This window comes from Molossus molossus, unplaced genomic scaffold (assembly GCF_014108415.1).
Source record: "Molossus molossus isolate mMolMol1 unplaced genomic scaffold, mMolMol1.p scaffold_m16_p_15, whole genome shotgun sequence".
NCBI classification, from domain to species: domain Eukaryota; kingdom Metazoa; phylum Chordata; class Mammalia; order Chiroptera; family Molossidae; genus Molossus; species Molossus molossus.
Genome location: NW_023425350.1, coordinates 48,398,165 through 48,411,957, shown reverse-complemented (window position 1 = coordinate 48,411,957; position 13,793 = coordinate 48,398,165). Strand labels below are relative to the sequence as shown.

The 13,793-nt window shown below is 42.6% G+C and overlaps 1 protein-coding gene across 3 annotated transcripts in view; it reads right to left on the bottom strand.

Annotated features, from left to right (window-relative positions):
* MEIS1 (Meis homeobox 1) overlaps positions 1 to 13,793 on the bottom strand; it is a 177,297-nt gene that overhangs the window by 61,926 nt on the left and 101,578 nt on the right. For all 3 annotated transcript variants that reach the window (XM_036263293.1, XM_036263291.1, XM_036263292.1), the window contains exon 9: positions 8,299 to 8,375. In XM_036263293.1, coding sequence (XP_036119186.1) covers positions 8,299 to 8,375 — 77 coding nt within the window. The remainder of the gene's footprint in view (positions 1 to 8,298; positions 8,376 to 13,793) is intronic.

Here is a 13,793-nt window from a genome sequence, read left to right as displayed (position 1 = left end):
CTCATATGAATGGGTCAGGCTTCAACACTTTGTAAAAAAATGGAAATAAATTAAAGAGAAAATATCAACCACCACGAGGGCATCGAACAGGGGAGCCCTGTATTTGCCAAAGTTACAAGCATCCATATTGTTGGAGGTGTTTTGCTTTTTAAATGTTCTCTTTCCCCTTAAAAATTAAAAAAGGAACAGAACAAAACGCTCGGCGTTTATACAAAGCTCGAGGCATTCACACGTCGGAGCCCGTCGGAGCCCATCGGCCCAGCTCCAAGACAACGTGGGCCTCAGGAACACTTCCTTCCCCGCGCCCCTGGCTCTGCTCCATTTTTTAGAAAATTGTTTTATTCAACAAAGAGGCAACATTTGCCCCATTTTTTCATATTTCAGGCTGACTTTTTAACCACTCAGAAATGCTGTTTGTTTTATGTAGCCCGAAGCAAGATGATGATGTAAGTGCGAGGAGAGAGGGGGTCTCAGTGGGCACAGCGCGGGGCTTCAGTGCTCAATGGCTAATCACCCAACACCAGCCTCAGCAACTGTTGACACAAAATAGGTGGAGATCAGGTCTGTGCAAGCAGAAAATACCAGAAAGGCAAACTATATGTAAACACACTTAAGACAGATTTGACAAGAATAGACCTAAACCTGACTTGCTAGGAAACTCCTAATGTCTGAAGCTTCAGGGTCCCCCTCGGCTGAGGCCGCTTCCCCCTGACAAAGTTTCCTTTCAGAAGAAAAGAGGAACGTTTGAAAGACTGAAATAAGTTTACGGAAGACAGCGGAGACATGTGTCCCCTGATTCACACAGTGTGAGTTTCCAATCTGCTCCTACATGCAGGATTTATGTAATGTAATACAGTTCTTCCACGTATACCTGGCGCCAGGCCAAATGAGAGAGACTTGGGAAAAAACCCAACGTGCAAATACAACCACAATTCAGAAAGTTATTTCTCCTGACCTATAAAACTCATGCAAAGAAGCAAATGGATAATGCTTAAGCAGTCTTTTAATCTTATCTAACTGACACCTGACAACCCATTACTTATAGATTATTAATGCACCCACTAAAAAGTTTGTCATGTACAAAATTACTAGAGAAAAAGATTGAACGCCTGAGGAAAAAACAAATTTTGCTGTACAGTCACTTCAGAAATTCCGAGCCTATTATCTGTCATGCCCCCCTCCGCAGGCTCAGAGCACATTGCTAAAAACAACTGATTTGTCTCTATTACGAGTCCTAAAATGACAGCATTCATGTTTTTCATGTCTTGAGATCATGTTGAATTTCATCTAGTTCTTATTTTACAGGGCTTGATTGGCTTCCTTCAGATGAAGAAAAAGAACAACTTTTTAATTAATTTTCCTATTTGTCTCTTTATCAAAGAAGGACCTTTTCGAGTCCTGCTGCAAAGCTGGAAACAGAGCTGTGTCAGGACATGAAACTCACTTCTTTTTGGTTCATGTTATCACAGTCTAGAACATTAGAGCCGGAAGAGGCTGAGTCCTGGCCATGAGTCCTGCCTGACCACTGCAGGCGGAGATTCAGTGACTCCATCAAGGACACACATCTCATCCCTGAGCAGTGGGGACGACAGATGAAACGTTTTGACACGAAATGCTCCTTCCCCTAGATAATACTCCTTTGCTCGCCCTGTGTAAGTTGTGTGTCGTCATGGGGCTTACAGGGGAACTTGTTCCTTAGCCACCTGCAGATGCCGGCTCTTTCCCTTGACCCTGGTGCCTCCAGCCCCCTCACTTCCCATGCTCTCTGCAAGTAAATGGGGGTTGGGTCCAGCTCTGCCAGGTCGCGTGACCCATAAGAAGTTCTTGCCACTTCTCAGACCAAGTGCTTATGCCAAGACGCTGAAAATACCAATCTGAACCCAAGACTTGCAACGAGTCCCACTGATCTACACACCATGTTCCAAGTCCACCACCAAGCCACTGGTTTCCCTGCCTTGAAGGGGGTCACAGGTATTCAGAAGCCGGGGGCCCATGATGGATGCATCCGTCTCCCAACTCACTCACTCTGGGCCTCACTTGAACCCCAACCCTAAGTGGTTCTGAAATACTTCCTCAGGTGGTACCCACTCTCGGCTTCCGGCACCGCTCTCTTGTCCTGGGAAGCACACGACCGTGTGGATGCTGGCTGGGGGAAACGGTGGTTACACAAAACAGTATCTGGACTTTCAGGGCCAGCTCCCTACCACCTGCACCTTCCTGTTTCTCTTCTCACCTACACCCAAGGTCCCTGGAAGAAGGGCATGGCCTTTCCATCCAGGTCAGAGGGCCAACACATACCCCTTCCTCGGGGTTTCCATCTCTCACAGTAGCTCCATGTCATTTAACACGGAGTGGGGGGCGGGGCTTTGAGTGAATTTGTGGCATGAAATTTACAACGAAGTCTATTTAACAGAAGGCAGAGTCATTTTCAAAGAGGACTGTTTGTGGTACATTTTTAAAATCTGCAGACAAAAGCAGCGTCTCTGCTGAAGTCCTAAGACTCTCGGACATGACAATACCTGACAGTTTCTAAAGTCACAGCCCTCTTCCCTGCGAGCTGTTTGCTCAGCTTCCCTAACAACACCCTGCCTGCCTGGCACCTCGCCAGCTCTGTCTCAGGCAATATGCAAGCTAAACATTTTCTGACTGATTTCAATATTTTCTTATGAACAACAAGACAGTATTTTATCTAGTGAGTATTCCTGATTGCTATAATCTAAGCCCAGAGTAAGAGTCTGCAAAGGTAGGTAATATGATTAGAATTGACACTCAAGGTGAAAAGCATAGCAATTAACTCTGGCTCGAAGAACAACAACCCATTCTGAAATGTTCTGGAGAGTTTTTCTATTTATATCTCCTTCTGCTCCTTCTTTTAAAGATGCTGCACCTGTTACTCCATCGATCAATTACAAAGCGTACCTTAAATGTAGGCTACACTTACATTCTCAAGGGAAAAACTGAAGCCACCTGCTTAATAAAATTACCTTGTGTGTGTGAAGTTGTTCCATCCCTAGGTAATTCCCGGGCCAGGAAAATCACTATACACCCTGCACTTTCATTCTGTAGTTGAATAACAAACGATGACCCAGTACCTTTCACATGCTGCCCGGTTTCTTTTACATCTGTTTCTCCTGCGTTTGTGTCATGCCTCTGTTTAGCTTTATTGACAAAACAATCTGTGCCTAATGTTTAAACAACATCTGTAAAATGTATTATTAAATTACGTTGGAAGAAAAAACAGAGCAATTCTATGAAACCCTATGACCCCTTATTGATTTCTAGATCACAGAAGTTGAAAGGATAATTTGTGAATGTTTTAACATTTACATCTACACAGGTACCTATATTTATAGGATCTTTGATTACTTATAAAAGTATTTGCTACATTATTACCATAACTCAGAAAGAAACCTGACCTTTACCAGTTGAATCTGTTTATAATAATAAGGGAGATCCTATTTTTAAAAAATAAGTTTACATTTTTACCTGCCAGTGGCATAAATCTCTAAGGATAACATACTTTTCCCCCCACTAGGAATAAATGGGAAGTGATGCCTGAATGCTTTTCAGTTTTGCAGGCAATAAATGAAGTAACTAGAAAAATCTGGTGTGTGTACTAAATCTGAGAACTATAGTGCTGAGATAATTCTGTAAAGCGTCACCTCGGACATTAGGATGCTCCTTGGAATTTTATGCACCCAAATGATGGAGAGGGATTTTTCTCTCCACATACAAATTGTATTTCACATACATTACATAATCTGCACCCAAAATCCATATTGCCTTCTTAGAGTCTAAAGGAACAATCATTTAACAATCATTGGCCTTAATGGGAAAGGGTTTGGATGAGAAGTAGTAAACTAAGAAACTGTAAAATGTAGTCAGTGCACCCTTGGCTAGGACTCTGCTAAGGCAGGAGGTGTTGGAGGCATCCAGCAAACAAGATACAATCATGGGCACATGCTTTCATCACGTGCAATTCCCAGGCCGGCAACACTGCTGTGAAAACACACGAGGAAGTTTTTATGTGACCATTCTACACCCACATTCTCAATATAAAAAAATAAAGTTGGTCTGGAGATAAAAGAACCAAGTGTTGACTGTGTGTGTGTGTGTGTGTGTGTTTGTGTGTGTACGTGCTAGGCTCTCTCTTGTTGCTTCTTATACCCTAAGTCCTTCCTTTGTTTCACTGTGTCCCCAGCTGTAACAAACGTATTCTCAAAATTACCTGGACTCATGTTGTAAAATCTTCCCTGCATAAAGTAAAAAACCCACACGCTCGGCCCAGTCCCTCCTGGTAACATGTTTGTGTTTCCTTTCAAGTTCTACTTAAACAGTTAAAGACTCAAACAACCATCTAATCTCAAATTTTAAGAAGTTTCTCTTGAAATAATTAAAACATTCAACATATTAGTAATATGTTTCCACTACTGATACAACAGAAGTATCTGTCACCAACACCACAACAATGAAAAACAAACAAAGACAAAACCTCAAATGCTATTATCGTTTTTGGATCAAACCATAATTGGAAGTGAGGAAGCAAAGGAAGAATACACAAATTTGTAGCACATATTATATTTCAAAAATTATTATGCTTCAAGGGTAAGTCTACCTCAGCACCTAGATTAAAATATTTAGGCAATTAGTTATGGAAGTTGATATTTTAAAACCATGCAATTACCTTAAATACTTAGATAATTTAGGTAAAAAATATTTTTACCCAAATTATTTGCATTATTGTCTCACTTCTCAAAAACTTTATTGGCATAGACTTGTCCCACGATGTCTCATCTAATAAATTTCACATTCCATCCTTGGTCCCAATTTCTACAAGTACTAACACCAGTCATTTTCAGATTTCTCCTCTCTGTTTTCATTCTGGCAGGTAAAACCAAATACAAAAATTGTAACAGTTGCTCCTTTTAATCCAATTTTTCTTAATTAATCAAATCTGTCTTGTTTAAATTTAGGTCATTGTTTAAATTCTCTCTGTTGTCTCCTCTTCCCCCAAATCCCATATGCTTTTGATCTTAGTTAGCCGAAGTGGAGAGTATATATCACCTGATTTATATATTACATAACTGTACAATTAAATAACTGTAAAATCAGTTCAGCAATGGAATGCAAGAACCATTACAATGCACCAAACTTTTCTCATCTCATTTTTCAGTTAAAACCTAACTTATGGCTGTGTTGGCCAGGGTTTCTGTGACAAGCAAACAACTAGACATGAGTTTATATTTTTTACTTTTAGATTGTGTGTTTTCATACATCATGTTGCTGCCAATAATTATGACTGATCTGCACCCAACCTGCCCTTCAGCATTTTATTAAATCTCTTCAACAGTGACTCATAGTTTGTACAAAATGTACATGTGTGTTAACAAGTTTGGAGAAATCCAGGAAGGAAGACATATTTTTTAATGCTGTGGCTAAATGAAGTGCAAGGGAATGAAGATTTTTTTAAAATTGTTATTTCCCAAAGGAAATAACTTGAGCTTGATGCTCAATACAAGAAAAGTGTTTACCAGCTCTCAAAAAGGCTTTGTGTAATTTTTATTACAATAAAGTAAAATGAGAACCATTTTACTTCAGTGGGTATGCTACTTTTTAGTCTTCAAGTATGCCACAGTGTAAGTACCAGCTGGATTTTCCCATTTTTCCATCCTATTCCCTACTCAAAGTCTAAAGAAAGAGAAATCTATTATCAGCTCCTTAAAAGGAAGTGTGGGTGGAAATTAATAAACCGTTAAAAACTCAAATCAAGCCCTGGCCGGTTTGGCTCAGCGGTTAGAGCGTCGGCCTGCGGTCCTGAGACACCCGGGTTCGGTTCCCGCTAAGGGCATGTACCTCGGTTGCAGTTTGTCCCCGGCCCTGGTTGGTTGTGCGGGTGGCAGCCACTCGATGTGTTCCTTTCACATCGATGTTTCTCTCTCTCTCTGTGTTCCTCTCTCTCCCTCCCACTCTACCTGAACAAAAAAATGGAAAAATGTCCTCGGGTGAGGATAAAAAACAAAAAACAAAAACTCAAATCAAACATGGAAATGTCATTATGCACCCAGTATAAGAAAAGCAACATCTCTTACAACTTTTGAGTTACTTGAGGGAAATTCTCCACCACAAACCAAGTTATAAGAGTTGAAACAGTTGCCAAATTCGAAGCAATGAAATGCAAGCAAAAGTCACTGCTAACACCACACAGAAGCAGAGAGAACATGTGGGCATTACCCATGCCACTTGAGAACAGAACTGTGCTTACTTCCCACGTAACTAAGTCAAAGTGGCTTTTAAGTTGTGTACCTGTGCGGAATTAAGTCTCGGTATAGAGTTTAGGGTCAAGTCAGCACATACTTTGAAAACTTATCCTATGGTATGTATCAAAACGTTTTTAAAGTCCTCCCCACCCCTTTTAATGGCAAAACTGAGATGGTCTGATTGTGATCACTGACTGTGCACAGAATCTAAGAAAACCACAACTGCATACTGCTTGTCACAGGAATGCCTGCCTGCCCGTGTCTACGGAGTATCCCATAAGGCTGTCCACCTGTAGAAAGCAACTTGCACTGGAATTTGTTCTCTGGTAGCAATGTGTGTTTATGGATGAGGTCTGCTAGCAACAGCGAGAAGAAAGGGAGAAGGGATGTGTGATACAGCCCCTGACCCCCACAGCTTTGCCTTCTCTAATTAAGCCCGCCCGGCCACTGCTGCTCCTTGGTCCTCAAGTGGGAACCTTTCCCAGGGAAGTGTGACATTTACATAGCCTCCGTTGTATTCGAATTGCCTCACCGTCAGTTTGACCTGGAAACTATACATGGATTCAGGTGTGCATGCAACACAGATGGTCTACCCTATAATAATGTCCGAAATAATTCGAAAGGCTATGTTCAAATATATAGTATCAACCGTCTTGAAAAATTATACACAAGAGCAGGTAAAATAAGCCAAAAGGACCTCAGCAGCAACACAACTCCTCGTAACACATGCAGGTACAGTGTGCCTTCAGCGGGTGGCCCGCCACCTGGCTGGAGGGCTGTGAAAACCGATCCCCCAGGGCCGCAGCGAGGTCAGGGAAATTGATAACCCTTACAAGCGCTGCTGATGTGGGTCTGTCTGTGTCTTGAAGATAGTGCACTTTGTAAATTAATCCTCCAAAGGCAAATATATTGTAAGGAGCTTGTTATCTCTAAAATACTAAATTGAAGAATACATGGGATTATATTGACAGAAATTACATTTTCTGTAATGGAGTTTAATATATCTGAAATCTCTCCCAAGGCTTCCGGGCTCTCCAACAGAGAGAAGGGTCTGTTAATAGAGGTGCAATGGACACGAAGAACACATTTATTCACCAAAATGGATTAGGCCATGTAATCAGAGATTCTGTAATATTAATCTTTGACACTTATTGAACAGAAAGAAATACTTCTGTCTGCAAACTGGCATTCCCAGTTCTCTGTTTTCCCCAACCAGGCTCGGGGCCTTTTCTGGAGTTTACTTCAAAGAGGATAAGGTTTCCTCATCATAAACACTAATCTAAAAATATTAGGACAATTAATTAGATACACTTAGTTTTAGAGGATATTGGGTTTCCGTCCCTTCGAATATGACAGTAGCTCTGGGTGATTATATGATGTAGGCTTCCAGCACACTCGCAAAGGCTAATAAATCACTCGCTCACAGCCTCGTCGCATACCACCATGCAATAAGTCAGAATACTGTTGGCTGGCTCTTGGTACACAACCTCAGCTCCTCCCCACATCAGGAGTTTGCACACTTACTTAGAAGCAGTATTGCACAGTTCCAAGACACATGCAGTTTGGGACCGTTTCAAAGTAGAGACAAGTAATTTCTCCTTTTCCAGAGACAAGAGATAAGAACAAAAGGGGTGGGGGGCTCTCCTTGAACGCAGAGCCCTAACAAAATCTCACTAAATTTCGTTATTCAGTGAATTGCAAACCTGATCGATAGGTGATGGTGGCTTTTCTTGTTTCATAGGAAATCAGGAGACCACTCTTTCTGTCGATTCTCCTGAAGAGGAAAGGCCACCGAGCGGGATACACCGCCACTGCCACAGTGAAGGTGGGTCAACACTGACTGAGACTAGCCTGGCATCGGTCACTGAATAAAGGCGGGGGAGGCCACACACTGTGCTCTTCTCCACACCAGCAGAGACGCTCACCTATCACGCCGCAGTTTGTTTTCACGCTGGGATCCGAAAGCCACCAGGGAAAACGGCAGCCCTGGGTGTGTCTCAGTGCCAAGCAGAGGAGTGTCAGCACAAAGCCCAGCACTTACCAATTGTTCACTTGAAGGATGGTGAGTCCCGTGTCTTGTGCCAACTGCTTTTTCTGTTCTTCAGAAGGGTAAGGATGCTGAAAGAGAACAAAAGAGACAGGTGTGTGCACTTATACTTTGGGCAGAGAAGGTGGTGCCTATCACACGTCAGGGGCAACAGCGGTGCTAGGGATTCAGTAATAACCAGATATGCTCTTTAAAGAGATGTGTGTGCCAGGCAATATTTAGGCTATTTGTCAATAACCTAAGTGTCTAGTGATGTCTATAATTAAAGGTAAAAATGCTGAGGTGTGTCACTCTTATTAATGGAATACTACATCATCTAATTAATGGCAGTAAAAGACAGCCAATTACAAAGCTTAGTGAAGTGTATAAATAGCTACTTAGGATACTTGCAGAACCTTGATACTGAGTTTATCCTTTAACAGGTTTTTTTTGTTGCAAACATAGAACGTTTAATATGGTCTTCACTGTATTTTATAGGATTAAAATAAGGACTAGCCCTTTGACCATATAACAGTGTACTGCCCTGATGTAATGTTTTTATTAGGACCATGGACTTCTAAAGCTCAACCATTTGGACAACCATCTCCGCTGAGGTCCCCAGTAGTTAAGCACTTTGTTAGCATGACATTCTCCTTCCAAATACCATATTGCTGGATGCAAATATCAAAATTAAAGTGAGTGCACTTTTTGACCACTATTCACTTGAGCTCTTCTGAAAAGCACAAACAAACGAAATTCAACCAAAGTTTGTTTCCATATCTGAATGTCAACACATGCTGGGATTCTGAACACAGGCCAATATAAGGTCAAAGACCAGCATATTTTGCGTGCTATGAACAAGCCCGGCTATGTTCTTCATAAAATAGGATAAAAAAAAGCATTACAGGATTAGATAATAAAACAAAATCATACCTTCTTGTAAGAATGTTTGGAATTCTACTGAAATTAGTTATGGCACAAATACTTTTTGTCCAACAGTCAACTATATCTAAATCAGAAATGCACACTCCTGAAGCTTGGGAGAAACGCTGAGGACGGTTTGCATCTGCAGAGATACTGCCTAGTCTGCAACACTGCATCCCAGTAAACGCTCCCAAGATATAAAATGTTCTGATAGTCAACAGTCCATTCTCTTACGAGTGGGAAAGGGCACCCCGAACTCTCAATTTATCTGTCTCTGCCACTGGAAACTGAATTCTGGTCTATTGAATGTTAATTAGCATAGCTTTTAATCTCATTAATAATGTCTGATTAGATGCTAAGAGGGCTCGTTAATGACCACTTTAATGCTCTTATATGTAAGTTTAAATATGTTCTATATCTATTCACATGGGATCCGTTTGTTGGAGAGCAGAGATGTAGCAATTTTTCCCATAAGCATTGTCTTTGATTGTCACTTAATCAATAAATACACAATTAGAATAAGGCTTTGCTTTCATGGAATATAGTTCCTTTCTCTAAAGAGCTCCAAGTATATTACAGACAAGATGGTAATTAATCCCCATTATATCCCTTTGAGGGACATTAATGGAATCGATTGTCCCTCCTGTCTCACAGGTGAGGAGACTGACCAGGGGAAGGAATGGTCAGCAGCCATGCACTCGGTGATAGTTCATTTCCCGTCTGGTGTCTGAGCCTCACCATGAAAGAGAGACGTGGCAAACACCTTTCGTGTCCTCTATCCGTGGACCCTGTCCCCAAACCTTCGGACTGCTTGTCCGCCACTACCCAGCCCCACCCACCGCTCTGCCCAGCCACACAGTCCTTCCTTCTGGCCTCCCAACACGCCGAGCTGGTCCCTGCCACTCAGGCTCCTGTCCCAGCGCCACGGTCATGTCTCAGCTCGAACGCCAAGCCGCGCACTCCACTCTCCACCAGCCCAGCTCATCCCCTCACTGAGGTCTTTCCTTCTCCGTAGCTCTCCGAAACTCTTGTTCTGACCACCTGCGTCCTTGTCGGCGGCTCTCTTAACAGCTCCAAAGCCCACGCCTTTCTTGTTCGCCACCCTCAAATCCCAGCCTGGCATAACAAGAAGTCAGTAAACAGTCGTGGAATGAAGGGACAGCCATTCAGATGCAACATCAACATGTACAATAAAAAATTTCCAAAGCCCACAAGAGGAATAAACAATCCAGTCTGAGACCCACGACACTCCTTTCCTTACTTCATCCCTAAAAGCGATGGTGGCCCACTCTTTTCAAACAAAAGTATAGAAGCCTCATAAAAGGCTAAGATCATGCGACAACCTCCCTCCCCCACATCATGCCGGTGGTCAGAGGCAAAATCTCGAGACTGGACACTGAGCTAAGAGAAACCCACCGCCGTGAGGTTTAAAATCCAGCTCCCACCGCAGGGCGGCTTGTCACACAATGCCACCCAAACAGATCCCTTTTCCCAGGAAGAGAAGTAAGGGGCATATAAAGTAGTTCTACAGCGACACCAGTTGAAGAATTGTACTTAGATTGTATGGGATGTTGCTGCTCACTAACGATGAGACTTTGAACAAGGAACAACTTTTCTCATCCTCAATTTTGTTGTCTAGAGTGCGAAGAGGCATCCAAGTTCAAGGTTACCCAGGCTAGCAATTCTTACAGGACATAAGCCCAAGTCTGAAACATGGAAATGTGAGCATCCAGCTGCTGGCCCTGCAGCAGGTCCCGTGGGCAAGTCGTTTCGTTCTGTCGTCTCGTTACAACGCCGATGAGATGCTGTCAGAGCTTGACTCTTGTGTACCATTAGCCTATGGGAAAACAGGTCTCGGTATGCTTTGTTTCGATTAAAGGCTAAGAACCCACTGACGACATTAAGTGAGGACTTCCTGTATCTGCCATCTACCGTTGTAGACTGATGTACACAAGTGGTTTCCCATCTGTGACATTTTCCATAGTTTGCATCCAGTTGGGCAGTCCTATGGAAATCTCTTCCAGTGGTTTTCAACAGAATTAATAAACAGGCCAAAAGGCTCTCCTCACTAGGGCTGGACAGCAGTACCTTTGCTCTGCTCTGTTAGTTGTGTCTTAATATTATGACCAGAACTGGATAAAAATGACGATTTATGCCACTTACCTTTAGTTACTTTGAAAATTGAGAATTTCCACAGTCATTTGTGTGGGCTATGTTGTCAAGTGTATTTCTGCATGCCTGTTTGTGAGCTGGTTTTAGACCCCCGTCTTACAAAGCAAATGGAATTCACATTTTATGTATGCAAGTGGTGTCAGAAAAATTCTCTTTGGATCATTAAAATTACCTGAATCATTACAGTTGCAGAAAGCAATCACCTGGCCTCTCAACGTTTCGGTGCGGATTCAGATTGTTTTCCACATCATGCAGTTTCTGGTTTCATAATTTAAATATCACAAAATGAGAAAGTTCGGCCCTTCTTTCCCCTCTGTCACCTTTCATGTGATCTGATTTTAAGTAATTGGAACAAACTGTGTCTAATTTCATGCAGCATAATTACTAGGCAGCCTCCAGCTATGGGGACCCAGCACTGTCTCCATTGAACAATTTTCAGTTGTTCAGGATATATATTTTTTCATAGGAATGAATGAGCCTGGACAAAACTTAATGTCACAAGAGTCCGGTCATTGTTAAGGGGGGGAAAGGTATTGACAAAATTCCTATACCCTTGTCTACGGCAGGTCAACTGCATGGGTTCTTTTCTTTCTCATAGTTCTTGGCCTTGGTGTCCACAAACCTTCAGTCCCCTAGGGGGGGAAAGCTATAATTACTAGTTTACGTGAAAGCCATGACTTCAGGTACCTAATCCACAGTGAAACAAAAATTCACAAAGAAGTCGGCCTTTTAACTGAAATCCAGTATGTTTAAATATCTTAAATCCTATACATCTTTACTAGATAAAGTTTTTCTGTGGAGAGTAGGAGCTATTCCTTTGTAGACTTCAAAAAAGTGAGGACAAAAACCCAACATGCCACAGGCGAGGCTGCTGTAAAAACATGCAAAGCCCCGCTGCATTCCGCCCAGGGCGAGGGAGGCCGTGAGCTGGGCAAAGGTAGACACCGGCTTACAAAAGACAAGTGCCGGTTTAGGAAGAAAATGGGGATTTCATTCCGAACCACTGCAACTAAGGTCACCCCTCACCATCCTCCTGAACACCTTTGCTCTGACCGCACCTAGATGGTAAGGACGCTAATTTAAGAGAGATCAGTAGGTTCTTGGGAAGGACAGGACGGCACTCGCCAGCTACAGCAATCAACCTAATCACTTTGGGATATCAAAGCAAATTTGACCACTCCAATAGAGACGGTGACAGGAGACCTCTCCTTTGTTGTGTACATTAGCCTCGTGCCATTATCTCTTAAAAGCTTAATTATTTGCAAACAATTGATCAAGATGGGAATTTGAGAAAGGATACGCAAGGGCCACTGGGAGAACTGCAACGCATTAAGAGAGCAAACAAAATTACCTTTAGATCTTACAATAAGAATTAACGATTGAGCCCGATTGAGCCCGGAGAGCTAGGCAGTGCAGTAGCTGCCAGGGTTCTTTCTGGAATGTTTCCCATTTGATCTGCATTAACACCTCAGGAATGAGTGAAAGCCATAAAACAGTGATTATGTACGGGTAGAGCTGACCCTCCTCTACCAGCACTAAACCTGCACACATGTATCAGGCTGGCTTCGCCGGGGACAGAAGAGCTGCTGGGCGCAAAGGGAAAAGAAGGGGCTTGTGGGCAGTGGAACCCCAGCTGCAGGAAATAACTCGCACAGTGGTCATCTTGATTTCAATCATCAACACCTTGACTTCTCCTTTCCGGTGTCAGTCTCTTGCCGAAACCGAAATTGCCTGCCACTCTCCCCGTGTTTCTGGATCTGCAGTGAGACTTCTTCTAATAATGACCCAGGACAGCGGTGATTGCTTCAAAACCCCATGAAAGAAGAGAATGGTTTCTGGAATGTGTGTCCTGTGTAACAGAAATCAAGAATGTCTGGGGAAAAAAAATCTAAATGTAGCTTTATGTAAAAGTTAAGTCTGAACTGTCATTTCATCAGCCCCAAAGAATAGAAAGTGACAAAGAAGATGACAACTTTCTAAAGAAAGTTATCTCTGCACAATTCCCATTTCATTTCTTGAGGCTCGGATGGGGGAGGGGTGGATTCTGAGGTTGGTTGTCTGGTATTTACAAGTTTGCACTGCATTGGGAGAAAACGTATTTATTTAGACAATCAAGCAGACTCTTTGGGGTGAGCGTCAATGGGAAAAGAACAACTCTTCAGCACACACAGATGGAAAGTATCCAGCCTTGTATCTTAACGATATCCTTGACCAAATGCACTCCTTTCATCAAATTTTCCACCCTGACTGCAAATGCGGATGCCAAGACAGTGATGAACTTTATCTTATCTACCCTGGTAACCAAGTTTCAATAACGTTCCCTCCCTCACTGCCTTGCCCACTCTAACAGCCCAGTGTAATGGCAGTAGAAAATTTGAAAATAATCCTGTACAGAGCCCGCTGGTGAGATAATG